The sequence below is a fragment of the Centroberyx affinis genome, unplaced genomic scaffold (assembly GCF_046629955.1).
Source record: "Centroberyx affinis isolate AG114_WGS23_722 - 3 ecotype Tasmania unplaced genomic scaffold, CSIRO-AGI_Caff_v1 ptg003935l_1, whole genome shotgun sequence".
Lineage (NCBI taxonomy): Eukaryota > Metazoa > Chordata > Actinopteri > Beryciformes > Berycidae > Centroberyx > Centroberyx affinis.
In genome coordinates this window covers 228,548-251,644 of record NW_027281764.1, presented here as the reverse complement: position 1 = coordinate 251,644, position 23,097 = coordinate 228,548, and the positions used below count along the sequence as shown (strand labels likewise).

Below are 23,097 nucleotides of genomic sequence, written 5' to 3'. Positions count from 1 at the left end.
TGTTTGAACATGTGGCCCTGCATGATCTCATGTTTTTGACTTGCTCAGGGTATGCGATCAAGAGGATGCAGCAGTGCAGCACGCCTGTGATAACACACTCCACACACCCGTGGTGCTGGGGAATCCCTATGGAATGGAAAGGAAATAGTCTTTCTTCCTTAACACAGGAAAATCCCCCCTATACTCCCGTGGCTGCTGCCTCACCGTTACATGTGCTTCATTGAAGACCATTCGTATTCAACTGCTGTGAAGTCAGAAAGGAGGAGCACTGTGCGCATGTGTGTGCGCAAGGAGAAAGTGTGTGTGTGCGTGTGTGTGTGTGTGTGTGTGTGTGTGTGTGTGTGTGTGTGTGTGTGTGTGTGTGTGTGTGTGTGTGTGTGTGTGTGTGTGTGTGTGTAATATAGGGGTTGGCTCTATACTCCTGTGCCGGTGGGAATAACGTACTGTGCTACAGGCACTGTGACCTTTTCTAGCTGGCACGCTTTCTCTCCTCCCTTTCTCTCTCACTTGCTCTCTCTCTCTCTCTCACTCAAACACACACACACACACACACACACACACACACACACACACACCTAGCAGCACTGTCACGGCTGGCTTTACCGACCATCAATTACCCACACTGCTTCGTAGTTTAATGGACATGCGGCTTCGTACAAATCATTGGAGACAGAGAGGTGATGGGACAGTAGGGTGTGTTCGTTTCGCCTCTTCTCCCACGGCAGGAAGGTAAAACATGTCTTGTTTTCTCCCGCTCGCCTTCCTTAACATGACCTTTATGGCTGTGCGCTACCTGAAGCGACAGTTTGTGCTCAAATGGAGGGTTAAGGCCTGCCTATTTAGAGCGCCCTAACTACCTGCAAAGGCGGACATGATGGAGGAGAGTGGGAGCAACAGAGAGGGAGCAGAAATGGAGAGTGAAAGAAAAATCATGCAAAAGGTGTGGAGACAGAGGGCAGAAAACTTTGCATTTTGCCTTATTTCATGCCCTATACTTTCTTGTATATTTTCAGTCATCAAAGGAATAAATTCTCTTTCATTTTTGCATCTCGCTTCTTAAATTTTTCCCCCTCATGGTTTGAGTTAAAGTAGCTTATTTTTATTTATTTATTTTTTACATTGACTACACAAAAAACACATCAAGTTATGAAAGAGGGGCTTCATTAAAAAATAAATCAAGTGATAAAGTAGCCAAATTCATATCATTTACATATTTGTTACATTGTCTTGAAGTTAAATGGGTCAAAATATCTATTACATTAACCTAATCATCTGATGCCATTGACATCAACATTGGCATAATCACTTCTCTTGCTAGTATGGATGCACACACACACACACACACACACAGAGAGAGAAAACACCTCACAACCAACAGCACATTCGCTGTGGCAGTCCCACGGGAGTGGACAACTGACCAGCACCCCCCCACACACACTCATATCCATTTGTGCTGACCCAAAAATAGATGTTGGAGAGAGACATAGGGGGTAGGGAGAGAGAAAGAGAGACAGACAGACAGACATACAGACAGAGGGAAATATGGATTCAATCTGTCTGGGTAAAAGCATTGTGGCAGAAAAAAAAGAAAAGGGGGGGGGTAATAAAATCATTCATCATGGGAGTGTGTTTATCACTTTTATTCAGCTGGAACCTTCTTTCTCTCTCTCCCTCTTTCTCCATTTCTGTATCTCTCTCTCTACAGGGCAGCGTTCCATATCCCAACACCCCAAAAGACTACTCAAAATAGTAGGGGTGAGTTGGGGACAAACACATACACACATAGAAAGACAGAGGACAGAGAGAAAAGGGGATGGAGAGAGAAAAAAGGAAAGGGGCACAGACTGTTTTTGAAAAGAGATGGATCAAGTGAGCTAGATGGAGTGCGACTGTAGAAAAAGAGAGAGAGAGCGGGAGTAGAGCGAGCAAGTGACGGATGGAGGGGTGATCGAGAGAGTGAGCGGAGAAGGAAAGAGAGCAAAGAGGGTGAGGGTGGAGTGGGTTGGGGGAGTTAATGCACAAAACACACTGCATCAAACCAAAGCACTGCTCCGAGCGGGATGCGTCAGCAGTACATTCATGTTCCCCTTTTTTTCCACTGAAGGACAAAACAGGAAGAGTGAGAGAGCAAGGGAAAGAGGGAGAAAAAGCGAGAGAGAGAAAGAGTCAAAAAAGAAAGAGAGACAGAGAGAGAGAGCAGGGAGGGAGGGCAAGAGAGAGAGCATCATGAGAGAGAGAGGAGGAGTGAGAGAGTGAGAGAGAGAGTGTGTCCCGGCCGCCTGCCTTTGCCACCACAGCGACACCGAAGAGCTTTGCCGGACTCACTGGAGTGGCCGGATTATTGCCGGAGCGCAGGGGGTTAAAATCTGGTTGCCGTGGGGACGCCGCTGTCCATCTCTGCCTTTTGCCTGGACAGCCTGTCTATTCCCCTAAGCCACACGAAGCCCCAGAAAGCCACAGAACAAGAGACTGTGAGCAAAAAAGAAAGAGAGAGAGAAGAGGACAGCAGCAGCAAACGGGTTTTTGAAGGGCTAGAGCTCTAAAAAGGTCTGAGTGCTTTGCGCTCACCCAACTACCTCAGGACACTGCAGAGAGAGAGAGAGAGGGAGGGAGACAGAGAGGAAGAGAGAGAGAGAGAGAGAGAGAGAGAGAGAGAGAGAGAGAGATAGAGCGAGAGATCCAAGCCCCGGCGCACGCTCTCTCTCTCTTTTGCTGCTACAACGGATCCTTTCCACATCGACGCTACTGTTAACGTCACGCCTGTAAGCTGCGCGCTCGCCCGGCGCTCGCCTTCCTCGTCTCGCTCTTCTCCCCAGTCGGACGCTGCGTTAGCGATGGGGTGCTGATCGGCCGCGAGGAGGGGAGAACAAAAAAAGAGCCGGAGAACAAGGAGAAAAAAAGAAACAAGACGGACAGAGGAGGAAAGAGAAAGTGAGAGAGAAAGAGGGAGCGCTTCTTCTATCTACGACGCTGCAATTGTTTTCGAGCTGCTCTCTGAAACGCCGCGCGCCACCCCTCCTCCCTCCAACCCACCTCGCTCAACCCTGCTACAACACCCCTCCCTCCTCCCAGCGCCCCCCCTCCATCCCCCACCCCCCCCCCACCCCTCTGAAGAAATTGACGGATTATTGGGAAGTGCACGGGAGGCAGGCTGCAGCTGCTGCTGTGTGTGCGCGCTACTGCTACTGCCGCTGCTGCTGCTGTGTGCTGCGCGGGGATGGTGTGTGTGTGTTCTTCTTTGCTGCTGTCGCCACCGCAGCTGCCGAGGCTGGAGCGTGGGGCTAGTTAAGAGGAGGAAGAAGCTAATGACGGCAGCGTGTGTCGCCTAGCCTTTTCAACCCCCACTGAGCACTACGGGAAAAAAGAGGAAAAAAAAATCAAGTGGACACGACGCCACACTGAGAGGGGGAGCGAGAGAGGAAGAGAGAGAGAGAGAGAGAGAGAGAGAGAGAGAGAGGGGGGTCAGACTGACCAACCGACCGACTGATTGACCACTAAAAAGTGAACAGAGGAATAGAGAGAGGAGGGGGTCTGTTTTTTTTTCTCCTCTTTGTCAATCAACAGCCATCACAAACAAAAGGCAAAGAACATTTGAAAGGACTGTGGAATTTTCATTCTTCAACCTGTTCTCCAATCCCACCCCCCTCCTTTTTCCCTCTTTTTTTCCTACTCTCTGCCTTGGGTTTTGGTGTGCAGAAAAGAGAGTGTGTGTGTGTGTGTTTGTGCGGTCGCCTGTGCTATGGAGACTTGGGGAAGGCGTCTAGCAGGGGGATCGACTGTCGGATTCCAAGGACAAGCAAGAGAAGAGGAGCCCACAGCAAGAAGCGAGCAGGGGAACACTGCCGCTTTGGGAGCCTGACTGGATTCCTATCTATAAGCTTTTTTTTTTTCTTTTTCTAATCAACAAGGACAGGAGGAAACAAACAACATTCACAGAGGGCCTTCAAACCTTTCTATTCGGATGTGTGGATTTACAAATGGGTTCATCTTGATTAAGCTCTTTGGCATTGATTTCTGTTTTGACAGAGCAGACATAAAAAGGCTTTCTTTGCTGCTCTTGGGATATACGTACATCTGATTTGAACACCACAGCTCTTTCTGTGATTGCAAAAAGGAGGGAAGCTATATATCTCAGTTCAAGGACCTGTAATAATAACTTGAGGTAGGTGTCTAGTGTTTCAACCCCTCTTTGCATCAATTTGTAACACCCTACCCTCCCTTCCGTCTTGTAATAAGGTTTTCGGTTGCTTAATTTGCCATCATGTCCTTCTCATACACACGTTTCAGAAAAGCCAGCCCACTCCCCCCTCCCCTTCCCTCCCGCCCCTGAGCGCAGTCCATGGGAAAAAAAAAAAGTATTGCTTAATCGAGGATAAGGCAAGTCCTCTTGCCCCTTAGTAAGCATCCAAAACCCCCTCCCCTTGTCCTCTCTAGCCCCCTTCACCTCCCTGCCCTGGTTCCCTCAAGGCAACGACCAACCAACTTGCCACTTCCCCTGTCCCCAAAGATCCAAAACGCTCCCCCCCTGCCCAACACCCCCCGTCCTCCCCCCCCGGATGATGCTGAATTATGAACGTGCCACATCATGAGTCTCCTGGGGCGGGTAGCTGTGCATCGTGCCAGGAAAGCCGCCCTGCTCTGTGTAGTCTTCCTGATGGCGCGAGCGTGGAGCAGCGCCTCGCTGGCCTTGGCGGGGGCGGCGGTGGCTACGGGACCCCAGGGCTGCCCGCCGCAGTGTTCCTGCAGTAGTCAGCAGGGGAAGGTGGTGTGCACCCGACGCGGCCTCACCCGTGTGCCCCCGGGCATCCCCGCCAACACGCGACACCTCAATCTAATGGAAAACGCCATCGAGGCGGTGCAGGCTGACTCCTTCCGCCACCTGCACCACCTTGAGGTGCTCCAGCTGGGGCGTAATGCCATACGGCAGATTGAGGTGGGCGCGTTCAACGGACTCACCAGTCTCAACACGCTGGAGCTGTTTGACAACCGGCTGACGGTGGTGCCCAGTGGGGCCTTTGAGTATCTGTCTAAATTAAGAGAACTGTGGCTGAGGAACAACCCCATTGAGAGCATTCCCTCCTACGCCTTCAACCGGGTACCCTCCCTCATGCGACTGGACCTGGGAGAACTGAGGAAACTGGAGTACATCTCTGAAGGGGCCTTTGAGGGCCTGCAAAACCTCAAGTACCTCAACCTGGGCATGTGCAACATAAAGGGCGATATGCCCAACCTGAGCCCACTAAAGGGACTGGAGGAATTGGAAATCTCCGAGAATCTCTTCCCAGAGATCAAGCCGGGCTCCTTCAAAGGCCTGCGCTCACTGAAAAAGCTGTGGGTGATGAACTCACAAATCACCGTGATAGAGCGCAATGCCTTCGATGACCTATCTTCATTGGTGGAGCTCAATCTGGCCCACAATAATCTGAGTGCATTGCCACATGATCTGTTCTCCCCGCTCAGGTACCTGGTGGAGCTCCATCTCCATCACAACCCTTGGAACTGTGGCTGTGAGGCTGTGTGGTTAGCACGCTGGCTAAGGGAGTATATCCCCACTAACTCTACCTGCTGTGGACGCTGCCACTCACCTGCCAGCATGAGAGGTCGACAGCTGGTGGAAGTGGACCGGGGTGAGGGTGCTGCACTCCAGTGTTCTGCCCCCTTCATTGCTGATGCACCAAGGGACTTGAACATCTCGGCTGAGCGAGTAGCCGAACTTCGTTGCCGCACAGCTCCAATGTCTTCGGTGCGCTGGCTCCTACCCAATGGGACTATCCTGACGCATGCCACCAGTCACCCAAGAATATCAGTCCTCAATGATGGTACACTTAATTTCTCAAACGTCCTGGCAGCCGACACGGGCACCTACACCTGCATGGTGTCCAATGCGGCTGGGAATTCCAATGCCTCAGCCTACCTCAATGTGAGTGCGGCCGAGCTTAATACGTCCAACTTGAGCTACTTCACCACAGTGACTGTGGAGGTCTTGGGGCCCACCACTGAGATGGCCAAACCCAAAACCACCACTACAGCTGCTGCTGCTGGGGCTGGGGTAGCTGGAGGAGGAGGGGGAGGCCTAGGGACTACAACCACAACTGCCTCTCCCTCTGTTTTTCAGCCAGTCTTCATCTCCACACCCACTGTGCTGCTACAGAGCACTGACAGCCCACCAGGTGCAGCCAAGCCATCTGTGATGCCAGGACCTCAGGGTGCCACTGGAAAGCCAGGCAAGTCCGGCCCCAGCCTGGACGAGGTGATGAAGACCACCAAGATCATAATAGGTTGCTTTGTGGCGGTGACACTGCTGGCTGCGGTCATGCTCATCGCCTTCTACAAACTGAGAAAGCGCCACCAGCAGAGGAGCACGGTGGCAGCTGCCCGTACCGTGGAGATCATTCACGTGGATGAAGAGGACCTGCCACCACCAGCGTCTGCAGCTCAAGAGGCGGCTCTCACACTGCCCGAAATACGGGACCACAACAGTATACACAAACTGGATTTTATCAGCCACAAGACTGACTATGGCTTTCACAAACCCAAGGCCGAGTACAAATCCCAGCCTGATTTCACCCTACACAAGCCCAAGGCTGAGTATACCACATATAAGCCCACTATGGACTTCAGTAGCCACAAATCAACCCCAGATTACAGCACTCACAAATCCACGCCAGATTTTAGCCTTCATAGACCAAAGCCTGACTACAGCCCATTTAGACCGGACTATAGCACTCACAAGCCTAAAGCAGAATACAGCCCATTCAAACCGGACTTTGGCACTCACCCAAAAACTAAAACGGACTACAGCCCTTTCAAACCAGATTACAGCACTCATCCCAGACAGAAAACTGATTTCAGCCCATTTAAACGAGATTACAGCACCCAACCAAAACCCAAACACGACTACAGCCCGTTAAAATCGGACTACAGCACACACCCCAAACCTAAAGCTGAATACAGTCCATTCAAGCCCGACTATAGCACTCATCCAAGACCTAAACCCGACTACAGCCCATTTAAGCCTGACTACAGCACTCAGCCTAAACCCAAAATGGACTACAGTGCCCAGAGATCTAAACCTGACAGCAGTAGCTACAAACCCAAGGACCCTTACACTCCCCATAAGACCACAGCTGACTACAGCGTCTTCAAGACCGACTTCAGCCCCCACAAAGCGGATTACAGCGCATTCAAGTCTGACTTTAGTCCCCACACCCAGAGACCCAAAATGGATTACAGTCCCCACAAAGTGGACTACAGCCCCCATAAGGTGGACTATAGCACCCTAAAGCCCAAATATAACACCTATAAACCAACCGGCCATGGGGCAAAATGGACAGACAACAATGTTGGGAACTCTCTCCCTCGAACCTTGCCCAGCACCATCACAGCCATGGCTGAGCCCTTTGTCATAAAAACTCACACCAAGGAGAAGGTACAGGAGACTCAGATTTAAAAGGCCCCAAAAGGCTTCCCCTCCATCCCCTAGCTCCCTCCTAGCCCTGTCCCATTGCTCCCTCCCTCCCTTTCTCATAAAATCATGCAATAGAATGCACAACGAAAAAAAGGACAGGAACTACTTTTTTGTACAGAGTGCAATCTTAAAAAGACTGATGATTTCTTGTTGTACATGCTTATAAATAAATATATATATGGAAAAATTGAAACTACCATGGGCTGGTGATAGAGAAACATATTATATTAAAAAGAAATAAATTGAAACTATTTTCTAACTTGTAACTTCTATTTAAAAAGATGAGTTGTTTAAGATGCTGTCTTGACTTTGACAAATGAGGGTAGTCTTGTTTTAAAAAAGGGGCATTCTGTGTGATTTTTAAACCATGCTACAGAGAATGCAGTGAAAAGAAAAAAACATTTATACCGAGAAGACTTTCTTTAACAAAAACAGAAAAAGGTCAGTGTCGATCTTTACAGGTTTATCTTGTAAAAGCACCATGAATTTGTACTGTGCCAAATGTTATAAATGCAATAAAAAGGATTTTTGGAAGAAAAAAAGGAAGCATTAGAGAGAGATGTTTTTTTCCTTTCTCCTCTTTCTCCTGGCGTATACTGTAGCGATCAGCCAAATGCTTTAGACACTGCAGTAAGACGCTGCAGCTATACTTTAACCCTACGTGTGCTGAATGACTCAGGCAGAATGAATCATGGTGCAGAAGTGGCTGGTGCTTTTTTTAATTTCTTAACACCTATGTCTTCACGTGTAAGGGAAGAGCTTGTTCAGTCTGCATACCATTCGTGAATGTCATGGTGCTTCATCAAGGTGTGGCTGATCAAAAGCCTGTGTTCAATCTGTCAGCTTTTAAGTTCTACAAATGCATCAAGAATGATGTGAACAGATTGAAGGATGCTGTGTACATAACTGTCCATGTGTGGAAATGCACTGCTGTCATAACATCTAATGTTAACTGAGATGCTTGTTACACAATGCTTTTGATTGATGTGAGCAGATAGTGTTATATACGGCTCTTTTTTATGTCCTCAACTGGTGTTATTAATCGTGTACCTAATGAGTGAAAGGGGGTGACAAATTCAGGTGAAATACCATTTGAAGTTAAGACTGTCTTGCACTTTGCCAAAAAATATAGATCCTCATTTCTCTTTTCATTGCATTGCCAGCTGTTGTGCCTTCATCAATCAGTGTGGGGGCTTTTTATGGTGACAAATGCATTCGGGTCTCGCTGTTAACTGTGCATTCTTCATCTTCGACAATAACCCCCCCTCAATCATAATATAACTTCACACTTCTCTGCTTAACGGAGAAAAATGACATACAACATGCACAGTTGTTAGTAGGCATCTCTTGGACAGGTGAGACAGTTTGTTTTTGGAAGCCACAGTGTAAAGGACTGACAGACCAAACAGTGCTGCTGCTGTTCTTTCCTCTGTCGCCGTCCCTCTCTTTGCTTAAGCAGGCTGCTTATAACCGAGTCTCAGAACTAACAACACTGAGGACAGTGCAGACAACAGGGTGGTGTGAACCAGCCTAGGGGCACAAAGCAGCGAAAGAAAAAAGTAACGTGTTATGAGAGAGATGTATGTGGGTCAGAGGTTAGGGGGAGAGTACCGCAAAAGGGTTTAATGGTAGTGAGTTAAAGTTGACTGGACCATCAACACCTAAAAAACGCTCACATGAACACCTATAAAACTAGATAATACTAAAATAACAGAAAACAAAAGAAATTTGGAAATCAAGAAATAGCTTCTGACGAGGCACAATGTCAGTAGAGCCACAGTCGCAGGCCTCTACCGGATGGCAAAGCTTTGGCCTAGTAGGTTTACATAACCGGTCAGTAGTGTGGTGAAGGGAGAGGTCGGTGGGGAGAGTGCCTGCAAGGGCCATCAAAGCAACATCAGGGTTTTTCTTTCCATCCCTGTTGCTGTGGCCTTTTCATGCCTTCGTGATAGATGAAGTGAAATAGATAGAAGAACAGGGAGAGTGGGTGGATGGAAAGGAGTGAGAGAGGTCAACATTCTGCATCACAGAAAGAGAGAAGTGGTTAGCTGAGAGCTTGGAGGGCCTTTGACATGCTTAACCTGCAGTACAGGGCTGTCAGAAGGGGAGAGTGATATGTGTGTTTGTGCGGGTGACAACCCAGCTCTGAGAAATTAGGAAGTGACAGAGGCAGGGAGAGACAGAGATAAAGAAAAAGATGGGGTTGTAGAGGGTAGTTGAAGAAGGGAACAAGAAAAAAAACAATATACACGACTACATCAGCTAGTTTTTTGCACATTTAGCCGTTTTTGTGGACATCCTGTGCTTGGAGACACGTCAAATCTTGTGGAGTGGGGCAGCATTTGTTGCAAGTTTATATTTTAATTGTCCTCTAACATTATGCTACATTGCTTAGCTGGGAAGGATATGATGGCACTGATCAAGAGGAGACGGCAATAGCGTAATTTATGGGGACAAGCACAGGGATGGCACAATGTTTCTTAGGAGAGGTGCAAAAACACACAGGCAACACAGACAAACCTAACCCCATAGCAAGGAAAGCACAAGCTTAAGAGCGAGATATTCTCTCTGAAAAACAAAAACATGGAGAAGTAAAGCAACACACTGGACAGTGAATGTGACCTTCAGGAGGACTTTAAGGAGGTCCTTTGAGATGCAAAGACAGAGCAGGGCAAAGAGATTATGGGAGAGTTTGTATTTTTCCTTTCCGTACCCCGAACCCCCACTACCACACACACTCAAATAGTTTTTTTCTTTTGAGAGTTTAATAATCAAAGCAATTTGCTGTGATTGCTCTTCGAAATGGAAAGAACGACAGAAGCACATACATACACCTTTTGAATTAGCAAGGCTACGCATACACACACCTAAGTAACAATGACAAGCACAAAGCTATCCGGATGGCACGTTTAGGTATGTGCATGTGTGTGGTTATGTTTTAAGTGGTCAGGACTTGCATCACGGTGTCTTGTCAGAATCCTAGAAGGAGAGGTCTCCTGTCTACCCACTGTCATCTTATTGGGATAAATATATCCCACTGCAGTGCACCCAGGGCCATCAGCGCTGGTCACTTAGGCAAAAAACAGACAGGATCAAATCAACCACACCTCACCCTCTTTTCAAACTGCCTTTCCAGCCTGCATTTAGGAAGGCTGATATGAAAACGGGCTAGACTGATGAGACATGCAAGTCTGTCCATATGTGTACATGTATGTGTGTGTGTCCTAACTAGTGTCAGCTATGTTTTCTGTTGTGGGTTAGGCTACATCCAACAAGAGGGCAAAGAAGTGGGCTGCACAGAGCAGGAGAGGTAAAAATGGGAGGAAGGAAGGGAGGGAGGATAAGGAAAAAGGAGAGAGAGGAAGAGCAGGTAGAATAATCCAAACTTCACATTTAACATGCCCACTTCATACAGCCTATTTGTCATTGTGCTGACTCACATCTCAGACAGCGTGCCTTTGTCTCCCACTCCCGTTGTTTACGCACAATTGTTGTGACAACATAACTATGTGAAAGCAGAAAGCAGTTTCCCAATTGTCTCTCAGGTGAAGCATGTGAGATGAATGCTCAAACAGTTGGAAACAGCAGAGTGTGTATTCATGTGTGTGTGGAGGTTGTATCTAAATTGTTAGTGTAAATGAGTTAGAGAGATCATGAACGGTTGCATGAAAAGGTGTAAAGCACTGTATTAAGCATTAAGCTGTGTCTTATCTATGCTGCACCGTACTGTTCCCTACCAAGCTACGTTGTGCTATGTGATCATATATAATGGCTGTGCTGTGCTGTGCTACACTGGGCTGTTTCATACTAATCGATGAGTCAACATGACTACAGGGTCATCAGTCAATCGGCCAATCAGCTAGCTAGCCGATAGGCCCGTCTCCGTGGGAAACACTCCCTCCCTCGCTTCTTCCTTGCCGTCCTGCTTTTCTGTCTGTGTGCTTCATTAGCAATCATGAAGCCATATGGAAAGAGGAAGCAAGGCAAGATGCACCTATTTAGCCACAGCTCACAGAGCCTGAGGAGAGGGGGGAAAGGAAAGGATGGACAATGGTAGAGTTAAAGGAGGACAAGGTGGTAGAGAAATGGAGAGGTAGGAGGGAAAGAAACAATAGGAAACAGGGACAAAGGGAAGATACAAGACACTGAGAAAGAGATAGACAGAAAATGAAAGTAGAAAGGAAATAATAAGAGATTGCTTGAAAGAAATTATGAGAAGCAAGACTGCGAGAACACTAGCCAATATAAGCAGAAGAGAAAAAAAACAGGAAAAAGGTAAAGGGCAGAAAAAGGGAGCAGAGCAAAAAAGCAAAAAGCAGGCAACAGCAGAAAAACAAGATATGCAAAGAGAGAAAATGTGGCGGAGCCGGATAAGCTGGCCGATGATAGATAAAGTGTTTCTGGGAGACTAAATGGAATAGAATACATAAGAACCAAAACTGAGAGGCGACGGGGGGATCGAGAGAGGGAGGCAGAGGGAGAGAGAGGCCACAGAAAACAAAGGAACGGGAAAAGAGAGGGATGGAAGGGGGAGGCAAAAGGAAAGAAAAACAAGTACAAAAAGGAAATCAAAACGAACAAACGAACAAAAACCGAACAAAAAAACCATACAAAAAGTGTGAATGGAGAGAAAACCAAATAGAAAATGAGAGAAAGGAACAGAGTCAGAGAAACCAAGAGAGAGGGGAGAGAAGTAGAAAGAGAGAAAGAGCGAGCTCGGGGAGAGGAGGAGGCAGAGCGAATGTGATGCAAGAGTGCCAGCTAGAGATGGAACGGGGGATATATAACCCGGCCCTCATGGCTCCCGCATGATTGGTGGACGGCCTAGACTGCGCCACGGGAGGTGTGGAGGGGGAGGGGGAGGACGGCGGAGGCTGCAGGATGGTGTTACCACGGCCACGGCAGAATACAGTAGATGGGAAGTGCTGATACCAGTAATGGACTGGACCATTGGGGGTACTTGAGGGAGGGAGGCAGGGGGAGGAGGGAGGGAGGGAGGATGGGAGGATCAAGAGGTCAGAGCAAATGGAACTGCAGGGACGATAACTGCTATAATGCACACGTGTGTGTGTGTGTGTGTGTGTGTGTGTGTGTGTGTGTGTGTGTGTGTGTGTGTGTGTGTGTGTGTGTGTGTGTGTGTGCGTTTCATCGTGATCAAGAGGACACTGAATTAAACAGGTCAAAGTCAGAGCCTTTTAATCAGTAGGAAAAGCAACCTGAAACAAAATAACGACGTCTCTCCTCCAGAATGCTACTCCATTTCAGGATTAAGCTCATTCTGGATATAAAAAGGGTTGGCAGGGCATTTTAAAACCTACTTATTTTGCTGCGATCTCAGAATCAGATCCCCCCCCCCCCCCCCCAATCATAAATTACTGTGCAGTGAGGCGCAGAAGATGGCCACAATAAAGTGTTATTCACATTAGAATGACCTAGACCAATAGGCCTTGTAATGGCCACAGCAACAGTCATTCATCTGCTAAAGCCCCACATTCAGTAATATCAGTATCGCCGACAAGATGCCCACTTAAGTGTTGAAACATTTTTTCTTCTTCCATCACGTAGGCTGCATTTGACGTTGTTCCCACAGGAGATTGTGCTAGTCTGTGTGCTAGAATGTGTATGCTCAAGTGTTTGTGCTATAGAGCGAGTGTGCGCGCTACAGTGTGTGTGTGTGCGTGTATGTGTATGTGTATGTGTATGCACTAGCCAGTGTGCTAGTGGAGCAGACAGGAGGCTATTCTAAGCAGGCCTGGGAGCGTGCTGCCTTGTGAGTCAACATGAGTCAGGGCCAGAGAGCCGTTTGGTCCTAATGTCAAATGGAGGGACTGGACAGGATGCAGAGCTGAGGGCCGAGGCTGGACACCATGCATGCAGAGAACAGGGCCACGGTCATTTGGACAACACAGGACAGGAAAAGCGGGGTGGGCTATGGAGAAAAGGAATATTAGCTTCTCCCACCTCCAGTAGTGTGTGATCTGGTCTCCAGTGAGAAGAATATCTTTTTTTATATATCGCGCATATTGCTTTTCTTTGAATTATCAAGTAATGTCAAGCGAGAAGGGAAATGAGGAGGATGAGAGTGGAGGAAATGGTGGAGGCGAGTTGATGTTTGCTGCTGCATTAGACTTTGACCCTGTGAAAATCGATGGAAATAGCCATATTCAATGACCAGCTGGTGGTATGATTTGTTGTTACTGAGGTCAATAGAGGCGAAAGATAGATATTCATCACAGTACCATTGGCTATAGGCCCAGTGCTGTGAGGCTGCAGTGTTGAATAGGTGCTGCATGCTGAAAGATTGTACTGAAGATATAGACTGTAATCAAGTTCACGCAGATTTCGCTGCTGAAAATGAGATTGAATGGCAGGTGGGCTGTGTGAGCTGTTTTTTGCCATGTGGAGGACCACTCAAGTGTGTTATTCCCTGTGAGAGAGAGTTTATTGCCCTTTTGGTGGGTGAAAAATGTCCCTCTGTTTTCTTAGCAGCCAGAGACGATGGAGCCTTACTTTTATGATCCCCTGTCCAGTAGTTCAGACCGTGTGGTATGTGTTTGTGTGTGTGTGTAGTAAATCATGTCCACTGAGAGCAGCAAGCTGGGGATTGAGACACACTCAGGGAGGGGGTATTGAGGTTTTTGTGCGTGTACAAACACAAAAGCATACTCACACACACACACCAACACACACACACACACACAGCCAGCCCCGCATGCACACGCTGGTAAAAAGTCATTGGCCGTTAATTTCACTGCTTTTGTCGAGATTTACCGCCTGGACAAAAATCATGTTCACAGGCGCAGCATCACCAAGGCTACTATGTTCAGGATCATCCCTCATTCACTCACTCGGAAACACACACACACACACACGCACGCATAAACACACAAACACACCAATACATAAATATAAACAGCCACACAGTTGAAAAGCCTTAACCACATTACTGATACAAAATTCCTTTGCATTATTTCATAAAGCATCAACAAACGCCTGCCCACGCAAACAGTAAACGGCAGTACACATGTAGTAAACGCTTGAATGCTTCAACTTGTGCTTCATCCGTATCCTGAAACTCCCCTCGCTACCTGTCGTTTCTTCAGCCGTACACACACTGACATGCGTGTGCTCATGTACCGGCGGCCCCTCTAGTCCTCACTTGCCCTCCTCTTCCTCCTGCAGTTCATTAGCATGGATCTCCACGCAACTTTTTGTTTGGGCCCCCCTACCCAGGTTAGTTGAATGGATTTTCCACCAGGCCATTTTTAGCTTCTGCGCCACTCCTGCGCCTTCTCATGCAAGTGTGTGTGTGTGTGTGTGTGTGTGTGTGTTTGTATGTATGTGAGTACATGAGAGAAAGTACACACCGAGCCTAGGAGCGCGCTAATAAGAAAATGAACAAATCTTTGCTTTTATGCTGTGCATGTAAAAAGTAAGGAAAGAAGAAGAAGAAGTGAAAAAAAAAATCAGAAAGCACTCCTTACAAGCCAGGAGGTCGTTTGATGTTCCGTGAAACGAGCGGGGCGAGGGGAAGAAAAAAAAAAGCAATGGCGGAGAGAGTTTTCTGGGATTTCATCTTTTCTGGGATGAAAATGACTTTATTTGGGTGTAGACATTTCAGTTTTAGTGGAGGGGTGGAATTGGGGTGGCAAAATGGTCTCCTGCATTGCTCGACACATCAAAGAAAGGGGGCAGAGAGAGAGAAAGACAGACGGAGGTAAGAAAATTAACTGAGGGATAGTGAGGGCGGCGCGCTATCAAAGACGTCCCGATTCACAATGTCATGGGACAGGAATGCTACGGCACTTGAAGCAATGTGAGGAAAAGACAGAAAAAGAGAGAGGAAGAGAGAGAGACAAAGAGGGAGACAGAGAGAGAGATTGAGAGAGAAAGAAGAGAGCCAGGAGGAGGGAGAGAGAGAGACAGACAGAGGAGGGAGGGAGGGAGAGTGAGAAAGAAAGGGTAATAGAGAAAAGAGATTGAGAGAGGAGACTTGATGAGGTGATTGCAGTAGACAAGAGGCCCCTATCTGACACAGCTAAGAAGACCATTGCATTAGTTCTATAGGAGCCGTAGGATCAGGTTATTACATTGATGTGGACTCCCACATGACAAGCAGTGAGCTAATGCCAAGGCCTCGCTGAGGAAGCCGTGCGCTGCAGAGCACAGAGCAGGACATGAAAGTAACGTCGAGATGAAAGCTCTGACTAGCTGCGTGCAGCATCAATGCATCCGTGTGTGCGTGTGTGTGTGTGTGTGTGTGTGTGTGTGTGTGTGTGTGTGTGTGCAGTAGGGTCAACGGTGATTTTTAAAGATCAAAGAAATCAACAGCCAACCTCGCTCTGCAGTGGACGACTCATCCCCCGCTGTATTGTGGGTAGCGGAGTCTTTTTCCCACCTCGCGCTTGACTTTCTATTATTTAGTGGAGGCCATTTGGAAAATGCATAATCACTTAATGTAAATGGGATTAAACCATAGATTCGGCTCCAATATACTGAAATAGAATGGGAGCGGAATAAGCTCAAACACTGTTTTATGAGGTGGTGGGGCCTAGGCGCTGATCCCAGCCGGAAGTTTTAATGGATCCCAAATAAAAGCTGCCTCCAAAAGTGCCTGCTTAATATACAGTGATTACTGGCGGTCATACGGCGCCAGTGGAACAAAAAGACTATTTATAACCATTTAGCTCATTTCTTTTTCCACTTTAATTCTGACTGCAAATAAATCTGGTTGCATTTCGACGTATCGCGGGGAAATGGGAGTAGAGTGAATGTGCTGTGGAGATTACTGGGGGGAGAAGGGACACGATTGAGCCACACGTCTTTGAGGGAAAGGAGAGCTGAGACGGTGCTAATAATAGAACTGAAGGAGAGTTTATGACGAGATTTGTTTGAATTGCATGCGCACATGTAATGTATATGAATAGATAAACGTGCACACACACACGCAGCAGGGTTGTTGCCTAGTGTCCAGTGGTCTTTGATCATGCCTCAGATGGGATTCAGCGTTCCTTAAGAGTACTTTAACAGAGTAAGAAAGATGTGTGTGTGTGTGTGTGTGTGAGAGTGTGTGAGAGAGTGTGTAGGAGTGACTGGAGGTGAACCTGTGCCAGCCTAACTATGCCACCTCCGCATAAGACCTGATCAAAGCATATGCCATCCCAGAAAGCAGACAGGAAAGTACTTAAACCCAATAGCTGCTTATTAATGTCAGACACATAGAGAAGACACTGAAAGTCGAACTCTAAAATCTTCCAGAGCTGTCGAGAGCACCTGAAAAGAATGCCATTAGAGGAAATTTAGGAGCAAGGAAATAAGCAATATGTGGGCCTTGCTCATCAAACAGCAATTGGAACCCTTGACCCCAGCAAATCCATACATGAAGCAAAGGCCTAATGCCTTGACAGCAAGAGAAGGAAATGGATCGATTGAATTCCCCCAAGGTACAAAGAGAATAAACTGCTCCTGTACAGTTTCTATTTCTTACTCTTTCCAGACTTGAATTTCTTGACCTGATAAAGATTTTTTTTAATATTGTGTATGCTAATAGCAGCTGGCAAATTAGTCCTTATTGTTCTGTATCTGAAAATTAAAATGTTTCAGAACACAAATATCACCATATGTTAAGTGACAGCAGTTCTACACCTACATACAAGGTGTAGTGATGTGCGCATCAGGACTGAATATTTATTTACATACTTTTCCACAGTTTTTTGTGTATTTCTAAAACTTTTCTTTTCAAGATGTCAAACTTATCCAATTTATTTTCCATGCTTTGGTCAGAACTAACTAAGATCTGTCTGGTGGGCTGTACTCGAGACTGAGGTGAAATAGAGGCCCCATGTGGCTCCAAGGCAGTGTGACCTCGTCGCCCCGGCTGATATGAGAGTACCTGCCCAACAGGGGTGCCGATAATTAGATAGACAGCCGGCTATATTGCTCTTCTCCCCTCGCCACTCTCTCGCCCCTCGCTCCAGCTAATTAAAGACGACTAGAAACATCAAAGACCAACGTGTGCGTGCATGCAGGCTTGCGTCTGTTTGTCCATCAATTAGAGTTATGTTGTTATGATGCTGTGATAAAACTTCTCTAATCCCAGTTGTGAGCCAAAGCAGGGGAGATGGAGGGAAAACATTAGGGCTTACTGTCACGACTCTGGTACCTATATCTACAAACACGGAGGGAGGAGAACTCAAGAGATGTGTATTGGTATGCAACACTAGCGTAGTAAACTAGCGCAGTGCATGGGACATAGTGGGATAATGTTTGAAAAAGACTAGATTCAGATATGGAAACAATCATGGTCGATGCATCACATCTCGGTTTAATTCAGCGGCGAAAAAAACAAAACAAAAAACAGTCTTACAGAAAGACTCCGAGGGGGGTTTATTATTATGAAGATTACAGAGAAGGAGAAGGAGGAAGAGGAGAAGAGGAGGAGGTGGCCCAGGGGAGGAGAGGGCAAAGGGAGTAGAGGAGCAGAGGAAAGTAGAGAGGAGAGGTGAGGAGAGGAAAATGGGAGGCAAGGAGAGGTGAGGATGAGGCTCAGTAGAGGGGAGGAGGCGGCTCAGGGATGAAGCGTGGAGGGAAAGGAGAGCAGGAAAGAGGGGGAGGCCGAGGAGAGGAGATGAGAGGAGAAGAGGAGGCTCCGGGGAGGAGAGACTTGGCAGGCGATCACCCTCCCACTCTGTTGGCAGTGGAGGCACAAACTGTTTGCTCACAGCAGTACATGCATCTATTAGTATTGTTCCAGGAGATAATAACTGTGTGTGTGTGTGTATGCATTCATGTAGGTGTGTGTTTGAGAGTCACTTCCCAGCCAAAAGTGGCAAACGACTTGTGATGAGGCGGCAGACAAACAATATGGAGCGGAAATAAAAAAATGTATGTGTGAGCCAGCGTGTGTGTGTGTGTGTGTGTGTGTGTGTGTGTGTGTGTGTGTGTGTGTCTGACTTTAGTACTAAATGTCAGGACTATGAGAACACGAGAGACCTAACATTTAGCTCTTTGCAGAATCTTGCTCACACCTGCTTTGAAACTCAGTGAAATGGACAGAATCGTGGTCCAACTGATTGGCTTGCACACACACACACACACACACACAATATCACTGCTTCAGCGTGAAGATTTATCACATCACACACATGCACGCAGACACACACACAGCTTTTAAGTGAGGCGCGAATGTGCGTGCGGCGGTGTCTTGCTGGCAGCGCGACGCTGTCTGCGACCGCCGCATCAGTCTAATTGAGCACAAATGTCAGAACTGTGCAGTTAAAGAACTTCGGCACTGACACGCACACAGAGACACACAGACACACACACACACACACTTTAGGCTGCTAATAGAGTGAAAAGAGTACTAGAGATAACAGGTGCATCTGTGTGTATGTGTGTCATCCCATGTCTGTGCATGTGTGTTGGACAGGCACGTGTTCTTACTAAAGGTGCAGTCAAGCCTAATTGTTGAAAATGGAGGGTTGCTCTCTCCTTCACTAAACTGCGCCCCCGGTGTTAAAGGAGAGGCTAGATGAGCAGTCTACAGCACAGAGAGCGTGTCATCTTCATCAAGCGACCATATGCTTCCCCCTCAAGCAATTACACTTGATGGCCTCACCTCACGGACGCACGGATAGACAAGCAGACCGACAGGCAGACACATCAAAGGTAATGACATCTGGGGCTGGGACGTATTGATCAGTATGCAGAGAAGCAGATCATCTTTCAGACTAGCCTAGCTGAACACACATACACACACACTCTCACTTTAAGAGGGATTCAGCTGGCAAGGAAAGCATTTTAAGAAACTGCAGCGCCCCGGCCAGCCTTTCTTGGAACTTCCCCTGCACACACCCCCGCACATTTGGAAAGGGATTCAGCCGGCGAAGGGTTTTAAAGAAACTACATTTCTATAGCCGGCCTCACTTGAAACTTTGCTTGCTCGCGCACAAAAACGCACACGTCTCTCTCCCCGTCGCCCACTCCTGCCGTTAGCATTATCTGTCTGTATTCAAAGCTGCGAGTCCGATCCCCGTTGGTTTTTGAAAAGATTCTACCAGGCTTGTCCTTCCCTTTGAGCCCCCAACTCTCCTCTGGGAGAACAGAGAGAGAGAGAAAGACTGTGAGAGAGAGAGATGGGGGGGGGGGGGGGGGGGTCGATCGCTGACACAGCCTGCTGAAGTGGACGGAGGGAGGCGCAAGGAGAGAAAGGAGGAGAGGGAGGGGAGGGAGGAGGGAGAATGCAGGCATGAGGAGGTCACTGCGTTATGCTGGGGTAAGCTGGCGCAGGATTACTGCTTCAAATCTCTCTTCTCTTTTTGGCTTTCCCTTCATTCTGCACTTATTTATTCAGGAGATCGTTGAGGCTACACTCGCTTACACTGCTGCTGATGATGCCTACACACAATGTACACACACACACAGATAAAGCGGGTTCTTGTGAAAGTGGACATAAGGTGAGAGGAGAGAGAAAAGGAAAGGAGGAGGAGGACAGAGAAGGAATAGGCAGGTGTGACCTCTACGCAGTAGGGGCCAGATGTTGACAACTCAATAAGCAGATGAGTAGTAGAAGGCTGACACACACACACAGAACATAAGAAGGTGAAGGGCACAGGTGAGGATGGACTGTGTGCACAGCAGGATGTGTGTGTGTGTGTGTGTGTGTGTGTTTGTGTGTGTGTGTGTGTGTGTGTGTGTGTGTGTGTGTGTGTGTGAGAGAGTTGGTCTGCATCTCCCATATATAAATGTTGCCAACATTAGAAGAGAGAGGGTCGACAGAGAGTGGGGGCGAACAGGAATAGGTAGAGAAGATTGGCCCTTTTTATCATGACAGCTGTCCTGTGTGTGTGTGTGTGTGTGTGTGTGTGTATGTGTGTGCGTGTGTGCGTGTGTGTGTGTGTGTGTGTGTGTGTGTGCTTGCATGCGCGCACACGCGTGTGTTAATCCTAGAGCCAGGACCCTGCCGATGTGTCGCAACTGCTGTGTTGTCAAGGGAACCATCAGCACTACTGAGAGGCTGGTATCTGCTCTGAGCTTGCGTGTTTGCCGGCATACACACACACACACACACACCCACACACCCACACACCCACACACCCACACACACACACACCCACACACCCACACACACACACACACACACACACACACACACACACACACACACACACACACACACACACACACACACAAACAAACACACAAACCTTTGGTACTGATGTTGGTGACTACCGGGTAATCATTTCTCTGTAATGTCTCATAGGCTTTTCATATACAGGCAAGGTTGTGAGAGACTACAATGAGTAGGAGTCACAGTTGCAGCCACAGCAAAGCAATGAAAACAGCATCAATGGATCGCTTTAGTGCATCTGATGTTGCGTGTGGTGCAGAGACAAAGAAAGAGAGAGAGTTGCGTGTGTGTGAGTGAGAGAGAGAGAATGAGTGTGTATAAACTGTCAAATCATCTATATGTTGTGCTAATGTGTCATAGTCGTCAATAGAATAGCATCGATCCAAGCATCAATAAAGCATGAAGGCCTAGAGCCATATCCTCAGGCTTGCTCATCAGAGATTCGACTAACATATCATGGTGAAAGATATAGACTCTATACTTACTATTGTGCACACTTGGATATCTAGGTCAAACTCTACCAGTGAATATCAATGAGAAGCCAGTAAAATGCTAGTATTAGAGATGTCAATAAACCCCATTTTGTATTATAGCCATGTTTCTCTCCTGTAACGGATGAAAAAACAAAAAACAAATCACCAAACACAGAAGGTGAAAATAGAATTCATTTGCTGATGATGAATATCAGCAATACTGTGGGGACTCTTGGGGATATTTTTGCCTGTGATGCTGATCAAATCCTTTTTGGTAACAGTGTCAAACGGTGTTCGTGTTTAGATCACAAACACCCAGCGGGCACCAGCTCAGAGGGGGACGCAGCAGGGGGATTTTTGTGTGTGTGTGTGTGTGTATGTTTGTTAAGAGAGAGTGTGTTTGAATATTCCTTGCGGCTCAGGCTCAAAGATGGCAAACTGTAAATAGGTGTTAGTTTACTGAAGGTAATCTATGCACACAAAATGTCAAAGGAGGTGCAAGTCAGGCTGAGGACAGACAAACATGACGACACAGAAAAAAGTACAAAAAACTGTGTGTGTGTGTGTCTAAAAAGTAGCGTCAATTAGCTGTGCCACTGGGCTCCAGTCACTTAGCAACACACAGATGACTGTAGCATCCATGGTCATCTTCAGAGACAAAGAGAGAAAGCGTGGGAGGCAAGGCAGAAATAACCAATGAAATAAGAAATAATAAGAAATAAGCAAAGAGAATGATGCAGCTTTACAAGGCACAACAAAGGACAAAGAAGGATAAACTGACCGCAGATCTGACCACAAGGCAATAACAAAGCATAAATCTCTGCCAACACTGAACAGACTTGCTGTTACGCCAAAAGACATTTCCCGTAACTTAAATTTTAAGTTAAATTGGTTTCTTGAGCCTGCAAACATACCCTTAGGATTTGGAATATCTCTGTTAGTTTTATAGTTATGGCTAAAACAAAAATCAAAATTGTCTAACGGCAGAAATTGTAGGTCCAGATCACCACCAAAATCTCAATTGTTCCTTCACCCTTTTCCTTTTCTTAACAGACAAACAAAGAAACTAACAGGGGTGACAACATAACCTCTTTGGCAGGGATAAAAAGGAGGAGAAAATGTGAGGAAATCAAACATACGGCAAACAAAACACCAATTTCTCTATTAGGACAGCAGACGGTTGGAGAAGGAGAAAGACAAAGAAGCAAAAGTGGAGAGGAGAGGAGGAGGCTAGGTGAATCACACAGGTAAACACGTCTATTGACACAGCCACTGGCTAACTGGCTGGTTGCCTCCAGTATTCACATTTGGACCACAAATTCAATATGTTGGTTGGCTATTTCTTTCAGTGAGAGAGAGGAGTAAGTATGGCCAGAGGAAAGGCAAACAGTGTCAGACACACAAGAGAGACAATGGAAGCCGTCTCTCCATTGCCTACTGCTTCAATCCTTTATGGAACACCTTTAGTCTTCTGGCCTCAGGTCTAATGATAATTTAAGAGTGTGTTTGTCTAGGAGTGCGAGCACACACTCTTTTATGCACCGTGTCCTACACCTTTCTTGTGCTCCGTCTCCACCCAGTAAGTTTTTCTCTCTTCAGCCGGCAGAGTCGGCAATCTGCAGCTCGGCGAGAGCCAGCAGAAAAGTAGCAAACCAAGTACAACAATTTGGAAAGAGAGTCAAAGCAAAAGAGGGAGGGAAAGATACAGGAAGAAAGAGAAATAGAGACAAGGGAGGAATACAGCGAGGGATGCACAGTCTAGGTGCATGAGAGCATTATACTATTGCCCTCATTGATGTGGAAGACTACTGCAGTGCCCTTGACGTAGAGGAGAAGACTAAGAGGATTCAGCTGGTCCCCTAGCACAGTGTGTGTGTGTGTGTGTGTGTGTGTGTGTGTGCGCTCTGTTGCGGGGTATGCTTATCAGAATGGACGCTGAAGTTGTCATCCCATCGTACACACACACACTCGCACGTACGCACAAGGTCGCCCTCGTAAACGAGTTCGGGCGATAAAGCGGTGAGCAG

The 23,097-nt window shown here is 47.2% G+C and overlaps 2 protein-coding genes across 4 annotated transcripts in view; one reads left to right on the top strand and one right to left on the bottom strand.

The window, feature by feature from the left end:
• Positions 1 to 23,097, bottom strand: part of snd1 (staphylococcal nuclease and tudor domain containing 1) — a 186,771-nt gene that overhangs the window by 93,869 nt on the left and 69,805 nt on the right. The gene's annotated exons all lie outside the window — the stretch shown is intronic.
• lrrc4.1 (leucine rich repeat containing 4.1) lies at positions 4,583 to 7,891 on the top strand. The gene has a single exon (XM_071541729.1). It carries the CDS (start codon positions 4,586 to 4,588, stop codon positions 7,448 to 7,450), a length of 2,865 nt encoding a protein of 954 aa, XP_071397830.1. The 5' UTR covers positions 4,583 to 4,585; the 3' UTR covers positions 7,451 to 7,891.